This window comes from Apodemus sylvaticus, chromosome 5 (genome assembly GCF_947179515.1).
Source record: "Apodemus sylvaticus chromosome 5, mApoSyl1.1, whole genome shotgun sequence".
NCBI classification, from domain to species: Eukaryota; Metazoa; Chordata; class Mammalia; order Rodentia; family Muridae; genus Apodemus; species Apodemus sylvaticus.
Window position 1 is genome coordinate 37,971,598 of NC_067476.1, and position 16,981 is coordinate 37,988,578.

At 38.7% G+C, this 16,981-nt stretch overlaps 1 protein-coding gene across 2 annotated transcripts; it reads right to left on the bottom strand.

The window, feature by feature from the left end:
* Window positions 1-7,174: 7,174 nt before the first annotated feature.
* Ermn (ermin) lies at window positions 7,175-11,894 on the bottom strand. 2 transcript variants are annotated; one of them, XM_052181133.1, is made up of 3 exons: window positions 11,654-11,894; window positions 10,971-11,018; window positions 7,175-7,689 (listed from the first exon to the last, which is right to left on the bottom strand). In XM_052181133.1, exons 1-3 carry the CDS (start codon window positions 11,892-11,894, stop codon window positions 7,175-7,177), a joined length of 804 nt encoding a protein of 267 aa, XP_052037093.1. The 2 variants fall into 2 exon arrangements, with proteins under 2 accessions (XP_052037093.1, XP_052037092.1); XM_052181132.1 differs by having other exon boundaries at window positions 10,971-11,063.
* Window positions 11,895-16,981: the final 5,087 nt, after the last annotated feature.

Sequence of the window (16,981 nt, forward strand, 5' to 3'; positions counted from 1 at the left end):
CTTTGAATATGGGGTGTTCCTAATATTGGCAATCACCATCCCATGAGTGTAAATAAAGGTATTTATACTGATAGATACTTGCCAGTTCAAAATATTGGTTACAGGTTCATAGATAAAGCCTTTGTATTAAATGTTGAAGTTAAGTATTTTATGCTTTCCTTGACCATTTGAAGACATAGGTTGAGGGAATATATGCCTGAGAGTAGACATGCATTGCCTATGTGCATCTATTCCATAGTTTAAATTGGGAAGGGATAAAAATCCTTAGGTCTCTTGTTACAGCATAAGGAAGCAAGTCAGGGCAAGAGACAGCTGGAGCTTCCTGAACTCAAGTGCATTTCTCCCAGGATCCTCTGCAGAAAGAATCAAGTGGATTTGCCCTGCCCATCATTGAAAGTCACATAAAACTACATTTGTGGAGTTTGTAGGATTCTTAGTCTCTGAATATCATACTCAGTGAGGTAACCCAGACTCAAAAGGTGAATCATGGTATGCACTCACTAATAAGTGGATATTAACCTAGAAAACTGGAATACCCAAAACATAATCCACACATCAAATGAGGTACAAGAAGAAAGGAGGAGTGGCCCCTGGTTCTGGAAAGACTCAGTGAAACAGTATTCGGCAAAACCAGAACGGGGAAGTGGGAAGGGGTGGGTGGGAGGACAGGGGAAGAGAAGGGGGCTTACGGGACTTTCGGGGAGTGGGGGGCTAGAAAAGGGAAATCATTTGAAATGTAAATAAATTATATCGAATAAAAAAAAAAGAAACTGGTCATTAAAGAGAGAGAAGGGGGAGGGGCAGGGGAAGATCAAAGGAATAGTTTTGCTATTGATTTCCTGAACAAGTGTGTTAATGGGAGCACACAGCAAATTTATTGAAGAAATATTTGGGTTAACTGTATTCTTCTAAATAGCCATCTCTATTGCTTCTGATCAATGGAGACTATTATGGAAAAGGAATCAAATGCACAACTTTAAATTTATAGGGGAAAAATATCAAAATTACTTTTTTTTTTTCTGAGTTTTTTTTTTTTATTTGATATAATTTATTTACATTTCAAATGATTTCCCCTTTTATAGCCCCCCCCCCCACTCCCCGAAAGTCCCGTAAGCCCCCTTCTCTTCCCCTGTCCTCCCTCCCACCCCTTCCCAGTTCCCTGTTCTGGTTTTGCCAAACACTGTTTCACTGAGTCTTTCCAGAACCAGGGACCACTCCTGCTTTCTTCTTGTATCTCATTTGATGTGTGGATTATGTTTTGGGTATTCCAGTTTTCTAGGTTAATAACCACTTATTAGTGAGTGCATACCATGATTCACCTTTTGAGTCTGGGTTACCTCACTTAGTATGATGTTCTCTAGCTCCATCCATTTGCCTAAGAATTTCATGAATTCATTGTTTCTAATGGCTGAATAGTACTCCATTGTGTAGATATACCACATTTTTTGTATCCACTCTTCTGTTGAGGGATACCTGGGTTCTTTCCAGCATCTGGCAATTATAAATAGGGCTGCTATGAACATAGTAGAGCATGTATCCTTATTACATGGTGGGGAATCCTCTGGGTATATGCCCAGGAGTGGTATAGCAGGATCTTCTGGAAGTGAGGTGCCCAGTTTTCGGAGGAACCGCCAGACTGCTTTCCAGAGTGGTTGTACCAATTTGCAACCCCACCAGCAGTGGAGGAGTGTTCCTCTTTCTCCGCACCCTCTCCAACACCTGCTGTCTCCTGAATTTTTAATCTTAGCCATTCTGACTGGTGTAAGATGAAATCTTAGGGTTGTTTTGATTTGCATTTCCCTAATGACTAATGAAGTTGAGCATTTTTTAAGATGCTTCTCCGCCATCCGAAGTTCTTCAGGTGAGAATTCTTTGTTTAACTCTGTACCCCATTTTTTAATAGGGTTGTTCGGTTTTCTGGAGTCTAACTTCTTGAGTTCTTTATATATATTGGATATTAGCCCTCTATCTGATGTAGGATTGGTGAAGATCTTTTCCCAATTTGTTGGTTGCCGATCTGTCCTCTTGATGGTGTCCTTTGCCTTACAGAAACTCTGTAACCTTATGAGGTCCCATTTGTCAATTCTTGCTCTTAGAGCATACGCTATTGGTGTTCTGTTCAGAAACTTTCTCCCTGTACCGATGTCCTCAAGGGTCTTCCCCAGTTTCTTTTCTATTAGCTTCAGAGTGTCTGGCTTTATGTGGAGGTCCTTGATCCATTTGGATTTGAGCTTAGTACAAGGAGACAAGGATGGATCAATTCGCATTCTTCTGCATGCTGACCTCCAGTTGAACCAGCACCATTTGTTGAAAAGGCTATCTTTTTTCCATTGGATGTTTTCAGCCTCTTTGTCGAGGATCAAGTGGCCATAGGTGTGTGGGTTCATTTCTGGATCTTCAATCCTGTTCCATTGATCCTCCTGCCTGTCACTGTACCAATACCATGCAGTTTTTAACACTATTGCTCTGTAGTATTGCTTGAGGTCAGGGATACTGATTCCCCCAGATTTTCTTTTGTTGCTGAGAATAGTTTTAGCTATCCTGGGTTTTTTGTTGTTCCAGATGAATTTGATAATTGCTCTTTCTAACTCTGTGAAGAATTGAGTTGGGATTTTGATGGGTATTGCATTGAATCTGTATAGTGCTTTAGGCAAAATGGCCATTTTAACTATATTGATTCTACCGATCCATGAGCATGGGAGGTTTTCCCATTTTTTGAGGTCTTCTTCCATTTCCTTCTTACCAGACCTTCAAAGAAGAGTTAACACCAATACTCTTCAAACTATTCCACAAAATAGAAACAGAAGGAACACTACCCAATTCCTTCTACGAAGCCACAATTACGCTGATACCAAAGCCACACAAAGATCCAACAAAGAAAGAGAACTTCAGACCAATTTCCCTTATGAACATCGATGCAAAAATACTCAACAAAATTCTTGCCAACCGAATCCAAGAACACATCAAAACGATCATCCACCATGATCAAGTAGGCTTTATCCCGGGAATGCAGGGTTGGTTCAATATACGGAAATCCATCAATACAATCCACTACATAAACAAACTCAAAGAACAAAACCACATGGTCATTTCATTGGATGCTGAAAAAGCATTTGACAAAATTCAGCATCCTTTCATGCTTAAAGTCTTGGAGAGAACAGGAATTCAAGGCCCATACCTAAACATAGTAAAAGCAATATACAGCAAACCGGTAGCCAGCATCAAACTAAATGGAGAGAAACTTGAAGCAATCCCACTGAAATCAGGGACCAGACAAGGCTGCCCCCTTTCTCCTTATCTTTTCAATATTGTACTTGAGGTACTAGCTCGGGCAATTCGACAACATAAGGAGGTCAAAGGGATACAAATTGGAAAGGAGGAAGTCAAACTATCATTATTTGCAGACGACATGATCGTCTACCTAAGTGACCCAAAGAACTCCACTAGAGAGCTCCTACAGCTGATAAACAACTTCAGCAAAGTGGCAGGTTACAAAATCAACTCAAGCAAATCAGTGGCCTTCCTATACTCAAAGGATAAACAGGCTGAGAAAGAAATTAGGGAAATGACCCCCTTCACAATAGCCACAAACAGTATAAAGTATCTTGGGGTGACTCTTACCAAACATGCGAAAGATCAAAATTACTTTTAAACTTCATGTTCAATATTCTCCTGAGCTGGGGATGAGTTACTAGCTGTTACTAATTTGTCTGGTGTTTTACCAGTTATCTAGTGATTGACTTCTGGTGGCCACTACACATGCTGTGTGTGTGTGTGTGTATGTGTGTGTGTGTGTGTGTGTGTGCGTGTACTTACATACTAGTAAACTGATTCCTTGGCTCAGCCTTGCTATGTGCTGCAAGAGTTGAACACACATTATGCTCTTCGTATTATGTCATGACCTGCTATTTTAATATTGGAAAGTATAACATTTGGCATTAGATTTTATAGCCTTCTTATAAAGCAATGAAAGTTCAGGCTTCAAGAGAAGTGGTTGCTTTTCTCATATCATCAAACACAGTTGCTATTTATTATACTCTAGAATTTCATCCTTCTCTATAATTACTTATTTTAAGTGTTTTCCTTGATCACTTTGAAAAGCTTAATGTCAGTTGAAAGTATACTACAAATAGTACCTTATGTGAAATGCAGAAATAACACGACCAATGTGTCAAAAGAGCTTAAGTACATTACCTTGAGGGCTACATAGATAAATCTGTGTTTTTCATATTGTTGGTGCCAATATGCATCTAAAGCAAATTCTCATTTTCTTCTCAAAATAATAAAAAAAATTCATGCACATTATATATCTAACTACCAGAAGTTCTCACAGTTTCACATATACTCATTTAAAAATCTTTTAGAAACAGAAAATGTACATCAATTTTAGTTAGGTATTCTCTTGATTTCTGTAAAGTACATTGAATGATGGTCCAAATAGCTGCTTACAGTAAAAAATTTCTCACTAAATTCTAAGGAAATATAGGCTGAAAACCTGAAACAAAAAACACAACCTTTATTGAAAGGAAATCAGACAAGGAAGTTCTTTATTTAACAGCAGGTAGGTAGGTAGATGATAGATAGGCAGGTAGCTAGATATATACTATATAAATGACAGATAGATAGATAGATAGATAGATAGATAGATAGATAGATAGATTGATACTGAACCAGACAAATTCCATGTCTTTAAATATAGTATAAAATTAAAAGTAAATTTCATTTTCACAGAGACATAAAGCTGTTGTTAATTCCTATTCATCTGGCAACAAAAGATAATTAAGTCATCTAAGTCATGCCAGCAGTCATATAATCCCCATCAGGTATCAGGTACCAGAATTTTTCCCACCCCGAACCTTGAATCACAAAATCTCAACTAAATCTTCATGAGTGGATATCAGTTGACAGTGACCCAGATGAGCTTAAAACATTAATATGCCCTATGCAATCTAAACAAGACCTTTGGTTTTTTTGTGTGTTTTGTTTTTTGTTTTATGTTTTTTGTTTTTTTAGATTTTACAGACCCAAATATCCACCTACCACCACCATGTTATCCAGGTGCTAACTCAGGCCCTGCTGTACTGTGATAGGATACTGCAAAGTATCATGATACTGAAGAATGATCTCCCGATGCTGCATTTCTTTGTCCATAAGAATAAATGAAATCCCAGTTGAACATATCTTAAAATAGTCTTTGTGGACAGAATGTTTCATAATTGTTTAATTTTGTGGTAAAAGGACCCAGTGGAAAAAGTCTGAGGTTATGGAGTACCATAGAAGTTAATAGCTTTGTCATGGCTTTAACTATAAACTACCCATCTCTTGTTAGTTCCATAGTAACACATCATCTCCATCTAGCAAAACAACTGTCACATGGGTAGATCAACAGTGTAGTCCTGTTACTTAAAATTGGGCTTTGAAGTTAAGTAGAAAATGACAGAACTCATCAGGAAACCAGGAAAGCACTCAGGCTGTCTCTATAGAATAATCAAAGGCTCTGAATTAAAACAGGAAACTGTGCCAGTCCATGAATGTTATCAATAAATTGATAGCCAATGTTATCAATAAAGACAACATTTCTCTCATTTTATTCAGAAAATGCACATTTGTCCTAAATGAAATCAGCAGGCTCACACTCTAAGGATAACAGATATTTTACATGGTCAGGTTATAAAGAATTGCTTTGAAGAATAAAAGAAGTATGTCAATTCAAACTTGAGTCTTTTAAATACTCCATAGTAGTATATGATACTATGGAAATATATTATATGACCAGGAAGAATTAAGGAAGTTGACATGAGAGTGTGTGGGATTTGTTACACATAAATAAGCAATCATTTAGGCAGGACTAAGCCAGGCTTTTACACAGACTGGCGCAAACAAGGGGATGAATAGCACAATGAAGGCTGTATTACAGCCAGACAATAAGGAATTGTCTTTGTAGTTGGAACCAAAAGATATTTTTAATCTGTGGTCACAGAAAGTCCAGAGCAATATATACAGAATCACAAAATGAAAATGTGTGGAGTAAACTATTGGAGACTATAAATATACTCTTTTCATAAATATTCAGTGCATTTTTTGACATGTTGGCTCGGGTGACACTCCACAGGTGCGGTTTTAAGCTTCTTGATTTGGGCTTTGATCCAATAAATCATATATTCCTTATGGCTATCAGTTTTCCCCCTAAAAATATATGATCACACCCTACTTCTAAAATAGTCTAAGATAATTATTTTTCCATTTTTTATAATAACTAGTACAGTTATGACTGCCAGTGTCTCTCATTTCTAAGAAAAATAAAAACAGTTTTAAGATACTGCTAATACAAGAAAGCACAGTAATGAAGTAGGGCATTTTCTTAAAATTGTTCTAAAATTGCCATTTTTATTTTTAATGATTTTCATTGTGCTACACAAGACTTTGTTTTCAGTAACAAAATTAAAACCACCACCCAATACAATTCTGTACTCTCTGGTTCTCCAATCATCTAAGCTTTCTCTGGATCAACTTCACAATGGATTTAATTCATGTTGAAAGCATAAAGCTGGCACCAGCACTCAGCAAACAGAATTCTGACTGACAATTGCTTAGCCTTTTAATGAGGAAATTCACTGAACAGTTGCACCTAGAAAGGAGATCTGCTGAATTTTTACTCAGTAGATGGCAAGGAAACAGACTTAAGATACAACATATTTTTTTACAATAATTAGAAAAGAAAAAAAAGCCAGAATCTATAAAATCTATGTTTAATGGAGGTGGGTTTAGTTTTAGGCTTCTCGTTGACCTGAAGAGGAAAAAAAAAAAAAAGACACCAAGAGAATTATGAGAGTCATGTCTACTGTTCTCTTTCCCGTGACTTGCCTCTCTTACTATTGCTGCTTTTAAAGACAAATCCTACCATATTTGGCTCTGTGACAATGCTTACCTGATGCTATATTAGTTAACATTTTTTTTGAAAACAAAAAGCAAAAACTCGGGAATGAATCAAAAGCTTGTTGGTTTGAAGTTACCAGAATGAGTTTTGTCTATGGTTATTTCCATGTTGCTTTATGGTGGAAAAAACATTACGTGTGCACATCTTGCAAATAAGGCAGCAGAAGACATCTCAGTGAAAGGAAGTTAGAAGTTAGTTTTTCTCTAATGCTCCGGACATTTCTCATTCCTCGTTAGTTTATAAGTGCATCATTGACTCAAACTCATCAATTCTCTGTTTGGTGTTGCCTTTCCTGATTTTCCTATAGGATATCGTGTTGTATCTGGAATAAGAATTCCTGGCGATATCTCCCTTCTTTCCGAACACTGGCTGCTCATCGGGGGTCCCGGGTTGGGAGCTGGGGCTGCTTAGTGGAGAGTCCTCCCTTGCAAGGCTTTCCTCTTTTGATGGAGAACATTCTCTGTACTTTCTCTTAAATTCTATTACTCGGACTTCATCTTCCTCCTCAGCACACTCATCAACATCTTCCTCATTTATTTCTTCATTCCACACTTCCTCTTCTTCCTCGTCACATTTAGAATGCAAGATGTCAACTTGAGTAGATTTCTGGAAGCCCAGCCATTCGATTTCAGTTGCCTGGTGGGCTGTGCTCTCATCTTCTCTGTGCTCTAGATGTTGGTGGACAGTTCTTTCCTTCTGTCTACCCACTTCCAGGTTACTGCTGTTCAGAGGAATCTTCTTCCACGGATGCCCTGCAGCAAAATGAACTAGTGGGTGAGACACACTGGGCTTTCAGAGTAACTAGTAGCTATTCAGTAATAATCTAAACCATTTTCCTAGACAATGAAATTCCAACTTGTGCCTTCTGGACTATATGACTCGGGGTTGCCTTATAAACTCTAGACAATCAAATAGGTTTCACTGCCAAAAGGGTTTGCAAAACACTACATTTCCCATTGTTAAATACGTATCTCAGCATTAAGTCTTTAAAATGCTAATGAGCATTATGTGTTTTCCGAGATGTCTACATCACAACCTCCTTTGACTGGAATTCTTTTGTTGTAATCTAGTGTATTTAGTAGGATTACTGTTCTCTGAGGCACACTTAAAATTTTTCTCTTCCAAAAATTATATGTGTTTGTATTTATGTGTATATGTATGTATGCAGATCGTGCATGTGTGTACATGTATATATTTTATATGTGTTTATATGTATACACTCAATAAAAATGCTTGGATTTACTTCACATCTACAAACATATCCCACAAGGATAGTGCAAACAGTGCCTTGGGCTGAGACACTGTATTCCAGTGTGTAAATAATGTCTGCCCAAGTCTAGTCAAACTCAGTTGTAGTCTCTGTTGAGACTAGAAAAATGGCTCAATGGCTAAGAGTACTGGCTGCTCTTCCAGAGACCCAGGGTCCAATCCCAGTACCCACGTGGCATCTCATAGCCATTCCTAACTCCAGCTCCAAGGGATCCAATATCCTCTTCTGGCTTGGATGGGCACTCAGCATGTACATGATGCACAGACATACATGCATGCAAATCATTCATACACACAAAATAACAGCAAAATTTAAAAAAATATAAAAAGAAGCAAAGAGAGGCTAGAGTGGTTGCTTAGTGGTCCCAGGAACATGCTGTTTTAGAGGAAGCAGGTTGGTTCCAATATCCACATGGTAGCCTACAAATCTATGTAACTCTAGTTCTAGGGGATTCCCAATGCCATCTTATGGCCTCCAGGAACCAGGTGACAGATGAGGCCACTAACATACATGCAGACAAAACACTCATTATATATACAATAAAAATAAAGTATTAAAAAAAAAACAGAAGATCACAGGTCCCTAGATATTCAGAATTGAAGAATTCATAAGTGGGCCATTGAGTCATACACAACATGGCTTAAGATCCTCTACTGACTTCTAGAGATCCAGATCTAAAGCTTATATTGTGCCTGTATGCATATGATGCTAGGTTCTCCTGTTGCCCCACATGACAGCAGAGAAATTTATTTGGTCCCATGTTGTGGCCTTTAGAAGGCTTAAAGCACTATAATCATTTGTTTCTAAACAGCTGAATCATATTAACACATTTCATTAGCATTTCTTGATGTATAAGAATAGATGGCAAGAGAGCAGAAGTTTTTTTTCTAAACATGCACACATAACAGGCTTATGTGGAAAATGTGACCTAGCCATAGAGAACATGGCTAAGAACATGTGACTTCACCATTCTCTTCCTATGCCACAAAAGCCTATAAACAAGTGAAGGGCCATTACCAGCTTCTTTCCCCCTCCCACAGTTCTCCCTGTAAGTCTATTTAAATCAGCAACTTTTATTTTTTTCCTTTGAGTCCAAGATTCTATGGACCATGACAGAGAGAAGTAAGCGGTAAGTTACCACCCACACTCATGCTAAACAGCCGCTGTCGATCCTCCACTTGATATTCCTATGACTGATACTGGGTTATGTTTTGGTGTGTTCTCCCACCAGGAAAACAAAACACAGCACACACACACGCACACGCACACGCACACGCACATGCACACGCACATGCACACGCACACGCACGCATGCACGCACGCACAGGCACATGCAATCACACACACTGAGTTTTTATTCATATTCAAAACTCAGGCCCAAGACTGTCATGAATAAAAAACATCATCCTTCCTTTTAAATTGATTAGTGTTTTTTCTTCAACATATTTAGCATCTTATTCTTGGCAGGCACATTCTCTTAGGAGACTGTATAGCTGTTTGCCATTTTAAAAGGAAAAGGCACAGAAGCAGCACCTCTGTCACAGAGTCAAAGTGTGCTGTGTTCAGAGGGAAGCGAGGGGAGCGGAGGCAAATTCACTGATGACACCATATCACATAAGAAGAGAGCCCCATTCCTCTCCTCTTGATCGAAAGGCACAGTCTTAGTAACCTTTTTTTACAGTGGATCTCATTACTGATAAAGAAGCTATAGGTGGATGAACCTGAGCCCTGCCTTGATAGACTAGTCACATTAAAAATAGGAAGACTAGAGGAACAAAATTATGTCATTCATTTTGTGGACTCTCAGCTTTTACCACCGCCTGTGCTGAGATGGTCTCCCCGTGATTCCTCTGTGATACCAGATACTGCTTTGCTGTAAACTGCTTACATGTTGGCCAGCATAGACCCTGCTAGTTATCTAGGCAAAGAGAGACACTCCAAAATTCCCAATTACCTCCCCTTTCTCCCTGGCATCTGTTGTTTACCTGGTATTCTCAAGTCCCTTGGGGGTTCCCCTTTGTTTTGTCTGGTAGGGTCCTAATCTAAATTGGTTAGGTGCCACATGCTGGCTTCAATTTGAGGATAAGCTGTTTACAGCTTCTAGAGAGGGAAGGAATGATCAATTAATAGTTTCTATCCTGCACTAAGCTCAGAAACTATTTGAACTTAAATATCTTCTCAGAAGAAATGTTTAGAGGATTTTGTAACTTTGTCTACTGACTGTACTTGAAATTTAGCAATGCTACTTTCTTGGTCTTTTTCAGGAGACAGTTGTGTAAAGATCACAAAATTATTTTTTATCAATCTGGAGCATGACTTTTTTTGACAAAAAATTAGTTATTCTATGCTTCTTTCAGTCACAATTTTCCCACATAGTAACTGGTTTTATAAAGTTACTTTAGATCGAATGTCAATAGGAAACTTTAGACTAAACCTGTTTCTTAACCATCCCAGAAGCTACCCAACACCCATCTGGAGCACCAAACTAAAGAGAAAGCTTGATGTGGTGGGCTAACCTATCAAGACTTAGTTATCACTTTGCCATGCCAGGCAGTCAGACTGACCCATACAATCTGGTGTTTGAGCCATTTGGAAAGCTGGGTAAGGTGGGGCATGACTGGGGTATCTGCTTTCAGCAGCTTGAAGATTTTGAAGTCTTTATTTGGAACTGCTTCACTACAACGCACATGCAATACACATATTTTATACAATGATGTCACATCCAGCTAAACAATTATGTTGGATAACTAGGATTCCCATTACCTTCTTGGAAAGCCATGTCTTCTGCACTTGTTTTTTGGAGAGAAAGATCTCTGATGGCCTGGTGAACAACAAAGAGGTTCTCTTCTGGGTTTTCTAGGGAGAAACACAACTAATGGAACATTTCCAACACATATGGTTAACGGTTCAGAAATCATTTTATTTTTCTGATTCTTTTAAACTTGATTGCATTTGTTTAATAATTACTTTCCACAATGATATCTCCTCTAATATATGTATAGATATAGAGATAGAGATATATAAATGTACATATGATTATATATAGATATATATAGTATCACTAATATTAGATGAATTAAGACCTCTTTAAGATCTTACAATTCTGAGTTCTCTTTTTATCAAACAGCAATGATTCTGTGGTTCTAACAATTCTAGCAGTAGTTAACATTGCATTACCATTTAGAAATTATATAACAATTCAATAAAAGTGGCTACTTTTATTCTGTTTTCTTCCAGTGAAATCAATCAGGGGTTCAGAAGAGAAAACAGCAGGATTATAGAGCTATCAGACAAGCATAAGTTATGAGTCAGTATGGTAAGAAGCCCCTATTGGGAATAGAGACTATATTTCTTGGGTTCAGCTTATTTATATAATATTAGTTAATATATTTTTTGAACAAGCTTGTAAGTCAAAACAATTAAACTGAGAAAAAGAAATACTTTACCATTGAGAATCTTCTCATCTTCAGACCCTTTGGGTAGTATATTCCCTTTAGTATTTCCACTTTCTTCTTGACTTTCTTTTGCAGGTAAATCTTCAAGACTGGGTTCAACCCTGTAGTATGGTTGGGTCTCATCTGCATCAGTTGTCTCCGTCCTGGTTTGACTGCCAAGCTGTTGGCCATTCTCAGGTGGTCTGTCCCCATTGCATTCTGTCCCACTCAGGGTCACAGGAGTATCTGTCATGATGTTCACTGAGGTCTGATTTAAGGAAGCAACGGAGAAAGTAAGGGAGTGGATCTTTGACAAGCTCTAATGCTGTGGTTCCTACAGTTCCAAAACCTAACGCAAAACCGAACTCTCAGTCTGACATGCAATAGCAAGATTCCTTCTAAAGGCTCGGAATGAATATGATAGGGTTTGTCAGTTTGGTTACCAGCCCGGGAGCAAAACCCAGCCAATCAGCAACATCCCTACCACCTCACAGCTCCAGTCTCAGAATTAATGTTGCCTTCGATTTGCATAAACAAGCAATCTGAAGCAATCAGGCTTTTGTGTTGGCTTGCAAAGGGGGACTTGCCGCTTGTCAGTCCCCCTCTGGGAACAGAGATTTTTGTCCCTCTCCATAATGGCCCATTGTAATTTTCCTTGTAACAGGAGCCACAATTGTTCCCAGGCTTTAATCCAGAGAGAATGACCACCTTGAGGCACATTATTTCTGTGTAACCAGCTTAACATTTTCGAGCAGATTTGGTTCAAGTAAAATCTCAGCTATTTTGTAGGAGACAATGGCATCATTTCTCATCTATTAAAGAACAAAACCAGCTTTTCAAGGACCTGTAAACATGACAACTTGATTGTAAATGACTTTGGCAACAGATTTCGTGGTGTGCTCTCAGGAAGCTGATTTTCCAGTTTCCCTATGTCCGCAGACGCCCACCCACCCTATCCATTAAAACACTGGTGTAATTTTTCCCATGAAGTTTTCCCTTACTCCAATCAGAATTATCCTTTGCATTTCATACTGGCATTTGTGATGCAGTCTGCTGTCTAGTCATTGGTTGAAACTAGTCTGCTGTTCACTCCCCTTTTCCCTTTTAAAGGAATGCACTCTTTCTCTTTTCTGCATGCTCAGTCCTTCCCCAAGACCAAGTCCTTTGTCTGAGCATTATCTCTGAGTCCTTATTTCTAGCTAATGTATTATTCCTTTGATGATTCCTTCCCTAACCCACATTTTATCAGACCCCCCAAAACTGGAATTTCCTCGACTTTGATGCTGAAATGAGAACAACGGATGAAGCCTGGTGCCTTCCAGAGAAGGCAATTGTCCCCCAAGGAGAGTTTTTATACAATTCTGTAAAGTTATCAAACCACCTTGCATAAGGCACTGGAACCATGGTGGATAGAACCACATCTTGGCCAAGACTACTTAGCAGCAGTTAGGCAAGGCTCTTGATACCCATTCAACCCAAAGGTCATGTTAGCACCTCAAGATGGACTTGAGTGGATGATTAGATCTTTATTTTTTCTCCCACATTGAATAATTCTTCCTCAGCTCTTCACCACCTGTGACTCTTCAGTTGGTCTAACTGATGAGACTACTGCCTAACAGCTCTGGCAACAGGCATTCAATTTTTAAAATTTAAATATGCGTGCGTTTGAAGAAGTAAGTCTCTACCTCCAAGAGAATACATTTGAGGGCATGTTTATGGGAAATCAAGAATTGAAATTGGGCAGCAGGGGGTTGGTAGTGGTGCTTGTAAATTTGTCACCTTTAAAATTGTGCGTAAGAGGGCTGAATAGATAGCTCAATGCTTAAGAACGCTGGCTGTTCTTCCAAAGGAACTGAGCCACAATTCCTAGCTTCCACACAGCTGTTTAACACATCTGTAATTGCAGTTTCAGATGACCCAACAACCTCTTCTGCTGGAAGCAGCCATAGAAATTGTTCTCATAAAAACAGGCAAAGCACCCATATACCAATAAAACGTTTAACATTGTATGTAAAGATGAGTGTATTTGATTGTATGCCAGAGACACCAAATACTTGTCACTGTGACATCATCAACTCATTCTTGATGCAGGAAAACATCTCTAACAGAGACTGCAATTCCCTCTCCTAACATCATCAGCTTTTCTCTCTCTAGCACACTGACTATTTGCTAAATTGGTAGGATGCTACATAGTTGGTAAGCTCACTGATGAAATGGGGTGGTGGGGAGGGTTTGGACTTTAAGTTCAGTGGAGATTGTCTCACCACAGGAAGGGTTTGACTTATAAGTTAGGGAGCCAGAATCTCACAATCAGAAAAATTTCAGAGTCAGTAGCTCCACATTTTATCTCGAGAGTATGAAGAATGAAATTAATGGGTTACCGAAGGTGAGTATGGAAAAGTTTATGGAGAATATAAGAGAAAGAAAAAAGGCAGAGGTCCCGTGTAGCTGGAGCTGAGCCAAGGGTTCAGATCATTGAGGTAACTAGATGGTAAAGGTAAAGGTAAAGATTATTGAGATGGTAATCTATGGACTTTTTACAGAACTAATTGTAGAAACTAGGGTGAGGAAGGGAGGTGTTCAGTCTAGTTGGTGCACCCATAATTTGTCCTCTCACCTTTAGACATATCTTACATTCAGCTTCCAGGTATAGGTGCTGACCTTGGGGAAAAATAAGCAACCATGTATCAGAACTCGCTCTGGTATGCCTGGGCCCAGTGAGGAAAGGACTGCAGATAGAACCAAGGACCTTTCCAGCTTTCAGTCAAGGAAAAGAATTAGAACTGTTCACTCACAGAGTCTCTACCCCTAAAATAGTTGAATGAGTGTTTCTTTCTTGCTCCTATCATCTGTAATGGCACATACTATAGGTGAGGCCACATGAGATCCCTGACCTTTGCAAAAATGTTTGTATTAACCACAGCTACCACAGGGACCCATCATCAGCCACCTTGATGTAGATGGGAATAGAAGCCACTAGAGGACAGCAAAAGGCCTGAGGCAGTAGCAACCCTTCCAGGAGGCACACAAGAGCTGCAGGAGACAATGAAGGGTCTGTTCTCACAAGAAATAACCAACAAGCCGATAGAAGAGGAAATATTGGAGGGAAGCTGTGAGGGTATACAGAAACTGAATCTGAAGTTCAGGTACAAATAGGAACATATTAAAGTCTATGATGCTTAATAGAAAGAAGTGACCCTCATTCAACCCAATAACCAGTAGCAAATCATTGATGCACGAATGTTCGCATCAGTTTTAAAGGTCCTATCCCCAATCATTCCAAGAGGGTTTTGCCAAGGACCTCATTTCAGAATCACCGCAAGGTTTACAGAGTCTAAGCACATTGTCTTTCCTACTTCTCTAGGTGTCTATTACCTTTAGTAAATATAACATATGCATGCATCCTAGTATTAATTTAATTCAGTTTATTTGCCTGTGGTTGTTTTTCTTCCTAATGAATGCTTTAACTATTTGTATAATTACAAGTATTTTAGGGTTGCAGAAAGAAAAATTGATGCAGGATTTTGTCAACTTTGGCTGACCAGACTTAACTTCTGTAGGAAATATTTGGTAAAGTATCATGCAGAATAATGGATACCAGGTGAATAGGATATAATGTTCTATTTATCCTACTTTTAGGAAGAAATATGAGATACGTTTTGCAACAAGATGATATAACTATTAAATAGATCATAGTATTTTGTCCTTATAGAGGAGAGTTGTCACTCATTCTTTATAACAATATATGACCTTAGTAAGTCTATTGCAATCTGAACTGGTGGGGTTTTTGTTTTTTTCCATTTTCCATCCCAAGCACAGTTTTTCCTCCCTCATTACCCACAGATCCTCACCCACAAATCCCTTCAACCTTCCCCAATCCACTCTTCTTCCATTTCTCTTCAGAGAAGGGCCAGCCTCAATGAATTTCATCCAGCCATGGCATACCAAGTTGAAGTAAGACAAGCACCTCATCTTCTAAGGCTAGACAAGGCAACTCAATAGAGGGAAGGGGTATCAAAGGTAGGCAACAGAGTCAGATCCAACTCCTGCTTCCACGGTTAGGTGTCTCACAAGAAGACCAAGTTACACAGCTGTAGCATACATATGGAGGACCTAGGTCAGTCCCATACAGGCTCCTTGGTTGTCAGTTCAGTATGTGTGAGCACCTATGGGCCCAGCCTACTTGATTCTTCCGTCTACTATTGGGTGTGTTTGTTTCTTTTCCATATAGAGTTTTAGAGTGTGCTGTTAAGATGCTAACATAAGACCTCACAAATTTCTTTATGAGTGCACTTAGTGCTATGTGCTATCCTCTGAGCACTGCTTTCATTGTGTCCCATATGTTTGCATATGCTGTGAATTCATTTTCATTAAACTCTAGGAAGTTTTTAATTTCTTTACTTCTTCATTGATCTAGTGGGCATTGAGTAGAGAGCTGTTCAATTTCCATTAGTTTATAGACTTTTTGTTTCTGTTGTTATTAAAGTTCAGCTTTAATCATAGTGGTCTAATAAGATATAGAAAGTTACTTCAATTTTCTTGTATCTGATGAGACTTATTTTGTGACAGTGTATTCTCAATATTAGAGAAAGTTACAGGTGGTACTGAGAAGAAAGTATATTCTTTTGCATTTGGATAAAATGTTCTATTGATATCTGCCGGGTCAATTTGAGTCTTAACATTTGTTAGTTCCATTATTTATTTTTTTGTTAGTTTATGTCTGGATGACCTGTCCATTGGTGAATGAGGGTTATTGAAATCTCCCACTACTAATGTGTGGTGTTTGATGTGTGACTTAAGCTCTAGTAAAATTTCTTTTACAAACGTTGGGGCCATTGCATTTGGGTTGTTCAGAATTGAGATGTCATCTTGGTAAATTTTCCTTTGATGACTATGAAGTATATTCTCCATCTCTTCTGATTAATTTTGGTTCAAAGTCAATTTTGGTATTAGAATGGCTATACCAGGTTCTTTGGTCCATTTACTTGGAAACTCTTCTTCTAACCCTTTACTCTGATGTAATGTCTATCATTAATGTTCAGGTGTGTTTCTAGTATGCAGCCAAATATTGGAACCTGTTTTCTTATCCATTCTGTTACTCTATCTTTTTATTGGGGAATTGAGTCCACTAATATTAAGAGATATTAATGAGCAATGATTGCTAGTTCCTGCTATTTTGGTGATGTGTGTGTGTGTGTGTGTGTGTGTGTGTGTGTGTGTGGTGTGTGTGTGTGTGTGTGTGTGTGTGTGTGTGTGTGTGTGGGAGAGAGAGAGAGAGAGAGAGAAAGATCTTCCCTTCTTGATTTTGCACATGTGGAATTATTTATTTCCTGTATTTTC

What these genes read in the sequence shown, in the direction of transcription:
- Ermn (XM_052181132.1), bottom strand. Translation starts at nt 11,894, where the DNA reads ATGACAGATACTCCTGTGACCCTGAGTGGGACAGAATGCAATGGGGAC. An exon ending in AGATGAGAAGATTCTCAATG is followed by an intron (nt 11,064 to 11,653) that starts GTAAAGTATTTC and finishes GTTTCTCCCTAG; the next exon opens with AAAACCCAGAAGAGAACCTC. An exon ending in AGACATGGCTTTCCAAGAAG is followed by an intron (nt 7,690 to 10,970) that starts GTAATGGGAATC and finishes ATTTTGCTGCAG; the next exon opens with GGCATCCGTGGAAGAAGATT.